At 37.4% G+C, this 14,432-nt stretch overlaps 1 protein-coding gene across 13 annotated transcripts in view; it reads right to left on the reverse strand.

Annotated features, from left to right (window-relative positions):
* The window catches only part of cep170aa (centrosomal protein 170Aa), a 70,699-nt gene that overhangs the window by 33,883 nt on the left and 22,384 nt on the right, over nt 1–14,432 (reverse strand). For all 13 annotated transcript variants that reach the window (XM_037538298.1, XM_037538296.1, XM_037538297.1 and 10 more), the window contains exons 3-7: nt 11,288–11,377; nt 8,247–8,325; nt 5,984–6,042; nt 5,570–5,741; nt 285–422 (exon numbers count right to left, since the gene is read on the reverse strand). In XM_037538298.1, the coding sequence (XP_037394195.1) occupies nt 285–422; nt 5,570–5,741; nt 5,984–6,042; nt 8,247–8,325; nt 11,288–11,377 (538 nt within the window). The remainder of the gene's footprint in view (nt 1–284; nt 423–5,569; nt 5,742–5,983; nt 6,043–8,246; nt 8,326–11,287; nt 11,378–14,432) is intronic.

Raw genomic sequence — 14,432 nt, forward strand, 5'->3', positions numbered from 1 at the left:
TCTATTGCCCCAAAAATCAACTTATTCAAACAGAGAATAAAAATACTATGATGATGTTTTCATGCTGTTTTGATCTAATCATAATAAAGCAGTCAATTTCTACTGTTCTACAGTCTATAATTGACAAATGCCTAAAGTTCCCAAAAAGGCATTTATTTGACAGAAATTAAGCTACTTGGAAAAAAATGACCTGGTACTGTGATCACAATCAATCAACCTTTAACTGTATAAGATAAAGAAGTGAATTCTAAAACCACTGCTATTAAATGAAATTGAAGATTTACCTGCCCCCGAAGTCTCCTGTTTTTTCCCAGATGCTTTATTTTCTTGCTTGAACGAATTCTCATCATCAGCATCACCATCGCCCCACCAGGATGGCTGTCCATACAAAGGCGTTCCTCTGTGCAGAGCTGCTACGTCCCCTTCAACAAGAAAAGGCAATTTCACCTCTCATTCAGTGTATGATGATCTGTCTATCATTTTGAATACAAGTCTTAAACTTCCCCTTATCATATTTTAACAGTAAACTTTTTTCTATGGTAAAGAAAAGTCTGCTAAACCTCTGTTTGGTTTAGAGAGGATTTTTTTGTAGCTATACCTTCAACGAGCATCTGACAGTACTCAAGTAAATGCTTTGATTGTGTCTACTTTTCACAGTTTTGCTCACAATCATATTTAGGTTTTCTATTTTGTAAAATTAAGTAGTCCCACATGACCAAAATGAATTAAGTGATATAAACCCCCTTTATAATTATTTAGTTGATCAGTTTGAAAAGTTTCTTCAGATTTGTGCTCAGGCAAATTCGGAGAACATACATACCAACGGAAACGGTACAATTTCAGACGTATGTGTACTGAAATGGTATGCAAACAGCTGAATAAATACCAGCCTTTTGCGAAATGATGTGGACATTTATGAAACAGACATTATACATTAGATTAGGGGCTTACAATATGACAAAATTTATCCTATTGTGATCAATTATGTTAGTGTACTCCTCTGAGCATACTCTGAACATAATCATTACATTTACATTTACAGCATTTAGCAGACGCTCTTATCCAGAGCGACTTACAAGAAGTGCTTTGTCAATTACTCACTCATTACTCATGACTGTCATGATTGGTCCCTCCCAGTCCTGTCCACGTGCATTTATTTTGTTTCTTCCCGGTCCTGCCCCCTTGTTTCAAGACCCTGCCACTGATTGTTACCACCTGTTATCCACCTGTCCCTCATTATCCTTGTTATATTTAAGCTCCGTGTTTGTCTTGGTTTGTTACTGGTCTTTGTTTGAGGTGTTAGTATTGTTTGGTCTTTGTCTTGGATTGTTCGTTTATTCTGTGTTGTTTATCATGTTTGTACCCCAACCTATCCGTGTTGGCTACCTGACCCTGGACCGTCTTGACCCTGAGTATGGATTTGCCCATAATAAATCTTGCTTGTCTTCGCACATGCGTCCACCCCTGATCACTCCACAACATTATAATGACACTGATGATCAGTATGTTCTTAATGATAAAGAAAGCATAATTAGTCCTGTTTAATTGGATTTAGTGAAATGCAGCATGTGAAACAAATAAAAAATATTTCTTCAGGTATCTAGTACTGTATTTTTGCAATACCCCTAGATCACACAGAGTAAAATGTACAGCTTTTCAATTTTCAGTGAGCTATATTAATATATCTAAAAGCTTAGAGTTTGATACCAGAAAATACTCGTTCCGCAACTGTGGATTATTTAGCACTGCTACATGTTTACAGGCTGCTGCATTCTCTGTATCTAGTTAGTGTTTAAGCCTGTTTTGGAGGATATATTTAAGCCATTTCAAACATGGAGGATGCTGCTGGAGCACTGGAGGCACTCAGAGCATTCTAGCTCAAGGGTGATATTATCTGGATAAAATAACAAGGTGGCAATGAGATAAGAACACATGGAAAATGCCAACCGCCTTTCCTTTTCTGATGACCAGAAAAACAGAGCTCTGGGTGTGGGGTCTATCACTGCCCTGTAATTACACACCCTGCACTTTACTGCAACCCCATGCCATGCTCATAATTACACAGGGTTAAATATAAAGTGGTACTTAATGAAACAAAATGAGCAGGACATGGTAAATCTAGCTCAGCTACAGCTGCCTGGGATTATGTAGACCACTGGTACACACTAGAGTTCTTGCTCATTTGCATCTGAAGCATTTAGGTGTAAATTTAATACAGCCCATATTCAATGTCTCAACTTTGTCTTTGGTTTATTACAGTGTCAGTTTCAAGTTGCATGAATGGATGAGTGTCCTACTGTTTACCTTTTCAAAATACATATTAAAATGCAGTACCTTCTATTACAATGCACGCAGCCACTAAACCCAGTGGTTCTCGACTTCTTTAGCTGCAGCTTCCTCCCTCCTGACACCAAATACAGTGTTTGAACATGGCCTATCTGACCATATGTAAATAAAACAAAGACCTTTCAAACCTCCAGCAGGTCTTTTGCAATCAAGTCATTCTAAGTGAGGTGATTTGTATGTTTTAGTGGTTTTTGGTACTTTATTAGTGTAGCTAGCTAGTGTGGAGGAAAACGAGAGAAAGAAGCTTAAGGAGACTGACAGCACTGAAAGAGCAGATCGCATGGAGATTAGTGATCAGGAAGAAAGTGAAGGGGAGTTGTTTAAGCTTTTAGTTAAAATTAACATGTAATTTAATTTATCTGAAAAAAAAAATTCTCACCATGACCATGAAATTCTGTCACTTAGCTTATTAAACATGCCTACAGAGCAAAATCACACTATTTCTGATTGTACCAAGTGAGACTACATTAGCTATAATCTGTATATTGGAATAAAACATTTAGGACCTTGCAGATTATCTAAGAGCGAGGACACAGCATAGCTTGATTTCAGTACCTTTGCTTGATCTGTGTCTGCTGTAGGTGGATGACATAGTGTTCTGTACTTAATACCAACTACAAAGAGACAGATCTACTGTAGACCAGTTTGACCAAACAGCCATATTTTGATACATTTTCTGGCTGTTTCTACTCCAAAACTTCATGATGAACAGACCATGCCCCCAGACCCTCCTAGTACATGCTTAGCCCCCCATCCATGAACCTCTAGTGATGCCACTGGTGAGTTGTAACTTCTACCAATAACATTACTCTCGAATAGGATTCAAAGGCCAGCACTGCATATTCCATTTGTGGTGCTGCCAAGCAAAGGTCACAGTTTTTTCCACAGTGAAATACTGGAGGCCAAATTCTTTATTGCTAGCCTTATTTAAACCCTGTTCTAAGGTAAAATGTGATTTTTCTGTTTAAGCATAAGATTCCAAGGCAAAATCCCCAGTATTAATAAATAATATATAATGAATAAACTTTTAAAGGGCTGAAAGATCGATTTGAAAAAATGCAATTTTAATTAGAGTTTATAATATATATAATATAACTTTTAAGAACTTTGTCAAGTTTTAAGTGGGGAAATTGAACCTAATAACAGTTTGTGATGAGAGATAAGGGTTTGTGAACTGCCTGCAGATGAGTCAGCTCAACCCAAAGCAAGCAAAAACCCATAGGCTGCTTACGTGACAACACAGGCACAACTAGCAGGCAGTGATTAAGCCTCAAGCCAGAAAAAGTAAATATGTTAATCTTCTTCTCTGGAAAAAAAAAAAAAAAAACAGCCCTGGACCTTAAACTACAGAAAAAAATTCAAATCACTGTCACAACATTGGGAAGAAAAAAAATCACAATTCGATATTTTCCTCAAATCAATAAGCCTCACAGTGACGCCTACTGTGTTGAGTAAACGCTTATAATGGTTAAATGAAGTTAAATTAAGTTACAGAGCTGGATTCACTTTTATCATCCTGAATGACCTCGTTTTGGTGTTATCTGTGTGCAGCTGGGCATAACGGAACACTACAGATTGTAACTCAACTTTGTATTCACTAATTCAAGGCTGTGTAAACTTCATGTATCATATAAACTGCTGTGGTGAGACAGTACAAATTTTAATGATGCCTAGTACAGGATGGTAGAGGGTCACTTACAGTTGCCACTGGTCAATGTCTTGGTTAAACATAGATCATAATGATTACTCTCAAGCAATGCTGACAGAGAGGAAAACTACTGGTTAGACCGCAGGCATTTGGAAGGATAGGACGGAGTGGCTACATTTCTGTTTCAATTTCAGTAGTTATTATTACGAGTATCTCACATAAGCCATGAGTCAAAGCAGGATGTGATGCATATGGATCCCAAGCATGGGGGGACGTAAGAGAGGGAAAGCAGTAAGGAAAGTGCTTGAAAGTGAGCTAATGAGATCTAAAAGAAATACAAAGAGGTCATATTTTTTGTTTGTGTTTCACGATAATATTACACAATTATGATGGTCTATGATGGATGATTGATCCCAGTATTTTAGTGGATCGAACCAAGCACAGCTTCTGTAGCAGCACCGTGTAGCAGTTTATCCAGTCACAATGACTTAGCCGAAGGCAGCTCATCTGAACAGAAGCAGCAGAGCTAGATATCAGGTCAGAACGCAAATAATTTCACAAATTTTCATAAATCTTTTTAATTTATTTACTATTACTGGCCTGAGTAGTGAAGCAACAACATGGCTTGTTGAAAACAAAACAGTGTTTTAAAATAAATGAACAGAGAACGCTGTGCTTTTCTCCCTGATTCATGTCCAAAATTGATGCGTCTAATCAGTTCAGTTTACATGGTGCCAGTCAAGAGGGAAAACATTAAGCCCTAGCTCGCCTGCAAAACAAAACAATCACTTTAAATTAATCTACCCACAAAACGCAGTTCTGAGGACAGCGCTACAATGTAAAACTTTACTTAAGTAAACCCTTTATTATTGTTTTCATTTATTTATTTTACCAACAATAGCCAATGGTCTTGAAACAGTTTGACGTGCCTTTTTTTACTTTATTGGTTACCTGGCCTAATCATTAATGGTTAAGCGTTTAAAGATAAAGCACTTTAAATAGCTGTTGGCATTCACTTCTGTTAACTTGTTCATCCAGACTTTTGTAAGCCTGACATTTGATGTCACTGGACCTCTTTAAGTGTTAGTTGAACACCCCTGATCTAGTGTAAAGCCTTCCAAGAATAGCAGAGGCTGTTACTGTGAACCTTTTGCATATATACATTGTTTAAAATGAAGGTTCTGTGAAGGAACATTTTCATTCATCAAGGTACAAACAATATAAATGTTCCCTCAAAGGTACAACAGTGGTTTTAAGGTCTAACTGTGAACCTTAAATAAGGTCGTATTTGTACCAAAGGTTTTAAAACAGAATAATAAAATAAAAAGCCTGCAGACGAGATGGGGTGCGTGGAGTCAGTACAACAAAACAACAACAAAAAGAAAACATCATGTCAGTGGATTATGGCACAGTTATGTTCCCTGACTAAAGGTACTGAGATGTACCCTTGACGGCGCCACCCCAGTGACAAGAGGGGCACTGCCCCAGTGACAGTTTCTTACCTGAGAGTCTGAGAGTGTAATGTATGATTAATTATATACATGATATAATCTGGTAAAAGCTGCACATATTCACCTGGCATTTTCTCATCTGCCTTGCTGGCTTCTGCAGGTTTGGAAAGAGGCTCAGTGACGGGCTCTGTAGCCTTACTCTCTGCGGCTCTGGCTGGGGGAGACTTAGGCATTTTGGGGTGCTCTGCACAGGTGGGCTTTTTTCCCAGCTGGAGCTGGCTGGTGAACTTCTCATGCTGACAGAGAGACAGAAAGACGATTTTAATATGCAAACACAAGGGCTATTTTGCTACAGGATGAGAAGAGCAATAATGTGACCCCCAGCCTGACATGAAGGACAACTTTGGGTGCTACTTTAAAAATATGGTAAAAACATGCTGTATTTACTGCTAAACAAAGTTAATGAATATGATAATTAACCAGTAAACAGAGTTGCTGTATTTTGTATTTACAGGTAAACAGTGTCAGTGTATGTTACCTTTAGAGCTTCCTCTGGAACATGAAGCTCTCCCCGGACCACAGTGAACAAGTTGGTATGTGAGACAGGTTAAGGATGAAGAACAACTCACAGGCTTATACAGTAGGTTCCATCATCATCTACAGTGTGTAGATACTGTGCAAACATATAAACTGAGGCTGCATAACATGGAAAAAAATACCAATACTGTGATAATAACACTATAGGTTGTGAATCTGACGTGACTTGCAATATATTAATGCTTTGAGGTCAATAGAAAAAAAGGCTCAAGGTTGTCACTGCATTTATTTGATACGTAAAGAATATAATCTAACAAAGCTGAAAATGTTTAAACTTGTTTCTGTCACAACTACACACATCTATCTTTTATTGACAGTTTGATAAAACCAATCATTATTTCTGCTCAGTGTATCCAACAATAAGGGCAGTATGGTGATTTACATAGTGATAGAAAACATACTGGCCCACAGAAATGTCCAGTTCCACATGGTAATCCATACAATGCTGAACTTTAGGGATACTCTGATACGAGAACTGTGAGCTGATGCTGACAGTCAATAATTTTTGTGTACATATCTGACCATGCTGATACATAAATATTTAGAAAATCTGACAACCTTTCATGCTTTTGCAGAGACTAACACTCCTCACTCCTTTCAGAACTCCAACTCCCAGAATCCTCTGGGGATCACATCTCCATAGACTCCCAACCATCCACCTATCAATGCTCTGTTCACCTGATTTTTGATTGTTGAAACCTGTTCTAGTGCCTATATAACCTGTTTGTGTCTGTAGCCTCTTTGTGAAGTATTGTTTCAGTCTACAGTGCATTACTGAGTCTATATTTCTGTGTTTTACGTTCAAGTTTGTTTTCTTTCTCATTTCTAGGCTGACCCCTTTTTGACCCCTGTTTTCTCTTTCATGTAATGACCTCTAGCTCATGTTCTCTCATTCTGATTTAGCTCACCCTACCTTGCCCCGTTTGCCTGTGCATAGACCCTTGCCTGTTTTTTTACTACGATTCTGGATTATTAAACATTTTAACTACAGCCTGCTCTGTGAGTGCCTGAGTCTTTCAAAGCACTTGGATTACCATTGCAGAGAAATCTAAAATATGTTTGTGCATGGATATAAATGCAATAAAATGAATGAAACACACACATTTTAGCATATTAGCCCAGTGTCGCCTAAACATTCTGTTCTTATGGAGTACCATAAACACATCATCAAATATCAGTGTGAAATATGTGTCAAATCTAATCATTTGTGCAATACACAAAGTCTCATACATTGTGTAACTACTCTGGGGACGGATTTTAATAAGTTAAAGAAGGCAAAGCTAAAGTCTCAAAATGCATTTTTGTGAGATGTTAGGTTTGATAAGACTAACAATCCACTGGAAAACCCCAAATGTGATGGTTAAAGATTTGTCTGCATTCAAAAGGAGCTTAATTTTGTTGAACTGAATGAATATATTGATATCGACACAGTTGCAGATAGAAAGAAACACTCATCAGGAACTGTGATTGGACAAGATGTTCACAACACAGTGCACCAAACATTGTGATTGGTTGGAGGACTCAACTGCAAATTGCAGCTTTCTATGATATCAGTACTGTGATTACTGTGAAGTTGTTAAGATGTAATGAAAGTCAATCAGAGTGATATGAAATGCTCAGTTCTTGAAAAACATACTGACTCAGAATTGTTCAGACTGGTGGCGATAGGAACCAGATGTCTGAAGAGTTTAATGGCTCTAAAAGCTCCATCCCAGAAGGTTACTGAAATGGTTATAAATATGCTGCGTGATATCCAATGTCCATCGTTTTAGGACAGTTTTGTAAATGGCAGAGAGCTACATGCAGGGTGCTGTAAGTCAAAGTAATCCCCAAAGAATCCCCTTCTTTTTCAGATTTTTCAGATGACGCATGGGTTCACTGGTCATTTTGGACAGTACACATTGACCACATTTGTGTTGTGGACACCACAAGCCCTGGTTCCTATCTGCACCAGGAAATCCAAGTCTGTATGGTTCTTTTACATTAAACCACTCTGAATAAATTTGTTTACATCTCAACTACTGACTCACATAGGAAATGTGAAAAATTAGCAGAATTCCCAGTTAATACAAAAAAACACTGTCATAGATAAATTTGTACATATGCACACACAAATACTGCACAATAAAGAAGACACAGGAAACGGTGAAACATAATAAAGAGTCTACAACAGGCACAGACAGCAGGCGAGCGTAAAAGGATATCGTATCCAAACCTCAGCTTATCATCAATCTTCAGAGTGATGTACATCTGCTCCTGGATTCGAACATCATTCACAAATGTCTGAAAGCAGATGGAAACTATTGCTTACTCTGAGATCTCCAACCTCTGCCCAGAAATACTTTTATCACCCAGTAAAATGCACATGTGCCTACAAGCTCTTAACTAAATGGTGATGATCTATCTTTCATAGAGGTCACATGAAGCTTGGTGTGTCTGAGATGCTGCAAAGGTAGAGTTCCAGCAAAGGATCCAAAAAAAGTTTTTTTTCCCCTTCTTATCCAAAACCTCAAAAGGATTACACTGCTGATGTTTACTGAATTAAGTCAATATCACTGGATCCTGGCCTCTTTAATCTTTTGTAAAACCAAATCCACTACATAACATCACAAGTCAAGAAATAATCATGTGTGTTGGGACTTTAATCTCCAAATCTCTCAGAGAGAGAGAGTTACTCCGAATCACATTCCTGCAGACCAGTCTCCCATCTGCTTTTCTCTACAGCTCATAAAACATACCGTTCTCTTGTTAAAGTCGACTTCAAATGGCTACTCCTTCAACATGGGATTAACAAACATATACCTACTGTCTGAATGGGGCTTATAGATGACCCAATGTCTTCAAAATGTATTAAAACATGTGCGTATGTGTGTGTGTTTGTCATGATTCATTTTTTAAACCTGAAAAAGAAAAAAATAATCTTTGTGTTAACTGATGTTAAATTCAGTGTTAGGTTCAGGCTTCACCAAATCTTTTTACTGTCTGAATAGGGCTTATAGATGACCCAATGTCTTCAAAATGTATTAAAACGTGTGTGTGTGTTTGTGCGTGGGCGTGTGAGTGAGAGAGCGTATCTGAGCACTGACGCCTGCTCCATCTCAAATATCCCTGGCTTCCAGCAGAGTGAAAGGAAAGGGAGCTGATCTCACTGACAAAGCACTTTCACAACAGCGCAGCTTAAAGTTTTCCCCTCAAAAAGCTGAGTATCCTATTCTTTACTTCACGTTTAAGGACAAAAACTCCGTAATGGATGACCACAGTCAGGGGGGAGCAGATTCGCTTTATGCTTATTCATGAATTCTCCAGTCAGAGGTGGGCAATACAGCAAATATATCACATGGCAATACATGATAGGCATCAGGATATTTAATTTTTCTAAGTTTTGATACACTGGAACACCATATAGTGTAAAAATACATCAAAATAATGATAAAAGACTGTCATACTGCCCACCTCTACTCCAGCCAGTTCCTTCACTGCACATAGCCTAAAGTTCTGCTTGGGCATTAGAATTCTGTTGACAGTGCAGAGTTTTTATATTTTCAGTATTTTATTATAATTCAAATCTGATCAAAAAAGGCTACTGCTGTATGTGCAGTCTCATTTTGCAGATAAGAAAAAATGTATTTCACAAAAGTCAGAGACCACCCTTCTATTTCTGTTTAATCTGCAGTCAAAGCAGCCATTAAGGACAAGTTACTCATTTTTCAGGAGATATTTCAGAGGAGGTTAGATGCAGCTGCATACAAAAGGACAAAGTCTTTTGAAAATAAGTTAAACAACATGGAGTTTCCAAATCTGGAGTTTAAAAACTGTTTAAAAGACACAGAAATAATAAGGCTCCTAACAACTGTACAAGTCCAGGCCACCAAAACTGTCCCCATCAGATAAACAGCACTTAAAGAGGAGATAATCAAGCTCCACTCTTGCTACAGATCTGAACAATGCACTGGTGTTTCTGTCCATCCTTCCACTGTGAGAAGACAACTCAGCACTATTAGTCTGAAAAGATGTGTAGATGTCAAGAAGCTCTTACTGAGAAATGAAAAGAAAAACATTTCTCAATGTGTTTGGGAATACTTGGATCATGAGAAGTGGAAAATGCAACCAACTTTTGGAGACCAAACTTGGGAGGTGTGGAAAACATCCCTTCGGGTTTCTTTGAAAAACTGAAAGCAAGTCTCCTAAAAAGAAGCAAAGGGTGGGCACAAATAAAATACTTAAATATTGCTATTATTGACAAGGCTTCTCTTGTCAATTTCTGTTCAATTATTTTTGGGTTGTTTCTTGATGCTGAAAATGAATCATTTGGTTAACGTCTTTAACTTTGTTTCAGAACTGAATATAATCCTTTAGATAAATGTGTAATTAATTATTAAATTATGAAAATCGCTGCTCCAGATTGACAACTTCACAGGAGAAGGAAAACACATACTTCACTTTTAACATAAGTCAATGGAACCTAATTTTCTTCAAGTCATTTTGGGCCGTTTCGTTTTGGTCTCCTTTCATCATGAAGTTTTTAACACAATATACAGGGCAACAGGCGTTTTCATATGACATCAAAAACTGAAAAACAACAAAAATTGAGATACAAGGACTTGTTTCAACTGCAGCCAAATACATTTAGATAAGTATGTAGTGTAAATCAAAAGCACAGAAAAACAACAATAACTAGACTTCTGATGATTAACACTGAGCAGAAAGCTCAATCAGCAAAACTGGCAGAGCTCTCAGTGAGAGCGAAATGCAGGGAGAAGGGAGCAGGGACAGGGAAGCAGGGAGATGGCGGTTATGCAGTCAGGATTTAATTTGTCCAGCATTGAAGATTTTCCTGCCACAACTGGGCAGGAAGAGGAATACCAGAGCATGACTCAACGGGAAGAGCTTTGAGTCGCACTTCCTGTTTTAGAAACTGTGTCACACGGAGCCGCTTTTACTGACCTCAATGAGAGGGAGACGCACTAATAATATAACTCATGACAGACAAGCAACACTGACCGCTGTGTGGAAGACATGACCAATGTTATATTAGAGAAGGCTGTTTCACCACAACAGTAAACTGAATACATATTCAAGAAGACTGTTCAGAGTAAGCTGAAGATGAAGTGATAACGACAAAGAAACAATCAGACACTTTTATGACTACTGTTTCAGTAAAAACATCATTACTGCTTAATAATTACGTTTAAGTCACTGGCTATAATAACACAGCTTCACGCTGGACTAGTGGTCAGTTACTCACCCCATTAAGACTCCCTAGGTCCTTTACTTTGTGCTCATCACTGGTGGACTCATAGTTGATCACTGCGTGCTGCTTGTCTACGCTGCGAGACTGCAAACACACACACACACACACACACACACACACACACACACACACACACACATACACATTAGAAGAGTTACAGACGGCAGACTTTAATCTCCACACACTGTCAGTTATAAAGATTATGAGGCTATTTTCAGCAGCAGTTTCACTGCCGAGACAAAAGCATTCAACAATCAGCCTTGCGTTGTCTGAGGGAGAGGTTATTTACATTCATGAAGTGTTTGATATGATTATGAGGGAAAAAATCTGAAAAAAGATCAGTCATCTTCACATTACAAATGGGCTTATGGATTTGACAGAGGGAGATTTTGTGGCAAAAGAGCTTCATGGCTTTCTTAATGGCTGATCTGCTTCCAAAGCTAGACGTTGGAAAAGCACACATGCTTCCTGAGCAACCTGCTGAGGTTCTCCTGCTGACTAAGTTAGTAATTTAGGCAAGTCAAACAAGATAAACCCCTGTTAGGAATGAGGCACCATCAGAAGCTGTAAAAGCACTGAGGAGCCGTGGGACTGTAGCTAGAACGTTCAAAAAGGCAGAGAAATCCACACACCGGATAATTAGGCAAAAAAATGCCAAAAAATTAAAAGAAGCAAAGATAATGAGTTAAAAAAAAAAGAAACTGATGATAACATATTAAAACAAAGACAAAAGTCTGTAATTGTAGAACTACAACATGGTGAGTGGACAGTGTATGTAGAAACAAGCAGGAGCACTTAAAGAAGTTGCCGGTCTGTGTCTATATAGCACTGACTGTTACTGTAATCAATGGTAACTGATTCCAACGCTCCAAAATTGATGCTCTGAATCACCACCTTTATGTAAATGTAAATTAATAATAAAAACAAATTTCAAATAGACAAAATCATGTCTCCTGTATAAAAGAGCTTTACTTTGTATGCATGGAGGACATTAAAGGGGATTTCCACAGATTTTTCAACATTTCTGCATGATTTGATCATTATAATGTACATAAAGTCATTCACAGGGTGTTGTGATATGGTTAATTGTAGACAAGCTTAAAAACTTTTCATTTTTTTACTGTGGTGGTGAAAGGAACCAGGGGTTGCAATGTCTACAACTTAAATATAGGCATTTTAAATTACTACCTAAAATGACCATGTGTCCATTTGAACATGTGTCTTCTTAGTTTTATATGTAATCCTGAAAATATTAAATTAGTTGTAAATCTGAAATTATTACTTTTTCTTTGGGTGCTCTTTTGCCTTACACCATCCTATAAATCCATATATCTCCATTGAATGCCAAAATCATATCTTATAAACTATCATAAAACAGTGGTCTAAGCATTAGGTGCTGTATTTGTACATATTTCATGTAATAACTTTCTGTGATGGGGGCTTTTAGGAGGCTTCAGATGCCTGGTTCTTATCACCACCACTGTGACTTGGTAAATTTCTCTAATGGAGCATCTCATATTAAACCACTCTGAACGACTTTAGCTCAATGACTAAATACTAAATAACATGAGAAAAATCGAAGGGATTCCCATTTGAGTAAAAATCTATCAAATCTGTTTACCTTCAGCATTCTTACACACAACGAGCCCATTCTGTCTACATCATGTGATAACTACAGGACGTGTTTTGTAAAAACCATAATCACATGATTGAGCGACTGGTATTTAAAGCTATCGGCCCATCCCCAACCAAAAATCATCTCGGTTTCTGCAACTGTCCCCAGGCCACAGGGCTGATCAGAGGGGGCGGAGAATTTCTCTTACAAAACAAAGTCTTTTTTATGCCTCCCACAGGACCACGTCTGAAATTTAAGAGCTAGTGTTATATTTCTAAGGACACACAAATACACAAAGAGTAATACTCAAAGAGTAACGTACAAAGGTTTGGAATCACTCGGTTATAACAGAATTTTGTTGCAGACACATGTTTTAAATGCTATCATGACTTGACTACTTTACAACTTCACATAAAGCTATAAAAATGAAGAAACTTTTGATGTATGTGGAATCACAAAGACAGCTGTAGATTTTTAAATGACTGAGAAACCTGAACAAGCATGAACTTCCAATAAAAAGAACCTTTAGAATGTCTCGTTTTTGAGAAGTGCTTTTCAAACTCTAGGCAGACAGTACTTATTCATTTATTTATCAAAAAAAAAAAAAACGAAATAAATAAAAAACATGTACATATTTCAAACAACAAAGTAAACATTATTACTGAAATAACTAAAATAACAGAAAAGACCCAAAAAGGATTCATAAAAGATTTACAAAGACATAATAAAACAGAATCACTCCTAAAGGCTAATGGGCTATATACACACCTATATAGATGTTTTCACACTATCATAATACTATAATTAACACTTTATTGCGTCCAACGCTGATACCAATAATGACACATTTTACTGTAATAAAATTTTTACACAATATAATCCATATATGAAGTGAATTGACTGAGCTAAATCAGACAATTTTGAGAAAATGTTTGAAAGTTTTTACATTATTTTAGATAAATATTTTGCATTATTTAGCAGGTATTCCTATCTAGAGCCATTCACATACTGTGGCATTCTCTTATTGATACAGCAGTGGAGTTCCTGCGTGGATGGAGAGTCAAACCCCACTTTTCTGCCCATGAGGTAGTGATGTGTTATCCACTTCACTGTTCATGTATGTGAGTTTACACTAAGGTAAATTCCCATCACTAATGACAGGCATGTCAGTGTTTGCATGAGCTAAACACAGGATGCTAAATTATGTAAGATACTTTCATAATTTTAACTGAAACTTTTATAAATATCAGTTTAATTACTACAATTATTATTACTATAAGTCATAATTTCTAGCATTGTATCAATAATAATGTTTTGATGTTCCTATTTAATAGTGAATAAAATATCAGCTGCCCAGCTGTCCAGTTCATGTTCCTAAGTCTATCCCTGATCGCATGTAATCTAAACAGTGTTGCTGTATGTGTTATTCTACTGCTTTGCTTGCACTGGCTGCAATCTCTAGCATTTCACTGCTGTGATACATCATATGTCAGGGTTTGAAGTTGGATCTCATTCTTTGAGCCT

The sequence above is a fragment of the Pygocentrus nattereri genome, chromosome 5, assembly GCF_015220715.1.
Source record: "Pygocentrus nattereri isolate fPygNat1 chromosome 5, fPygNat1.pri, whole genome shotgun sequence".
In the NCBI taxonomy this organism is placed as follows: Eukaryota; Metazoa; Chordata; class Actinopteri; order Characiformes; family Serrasalmidae; genus Pygocentrus; species Pygocentrus nattereri.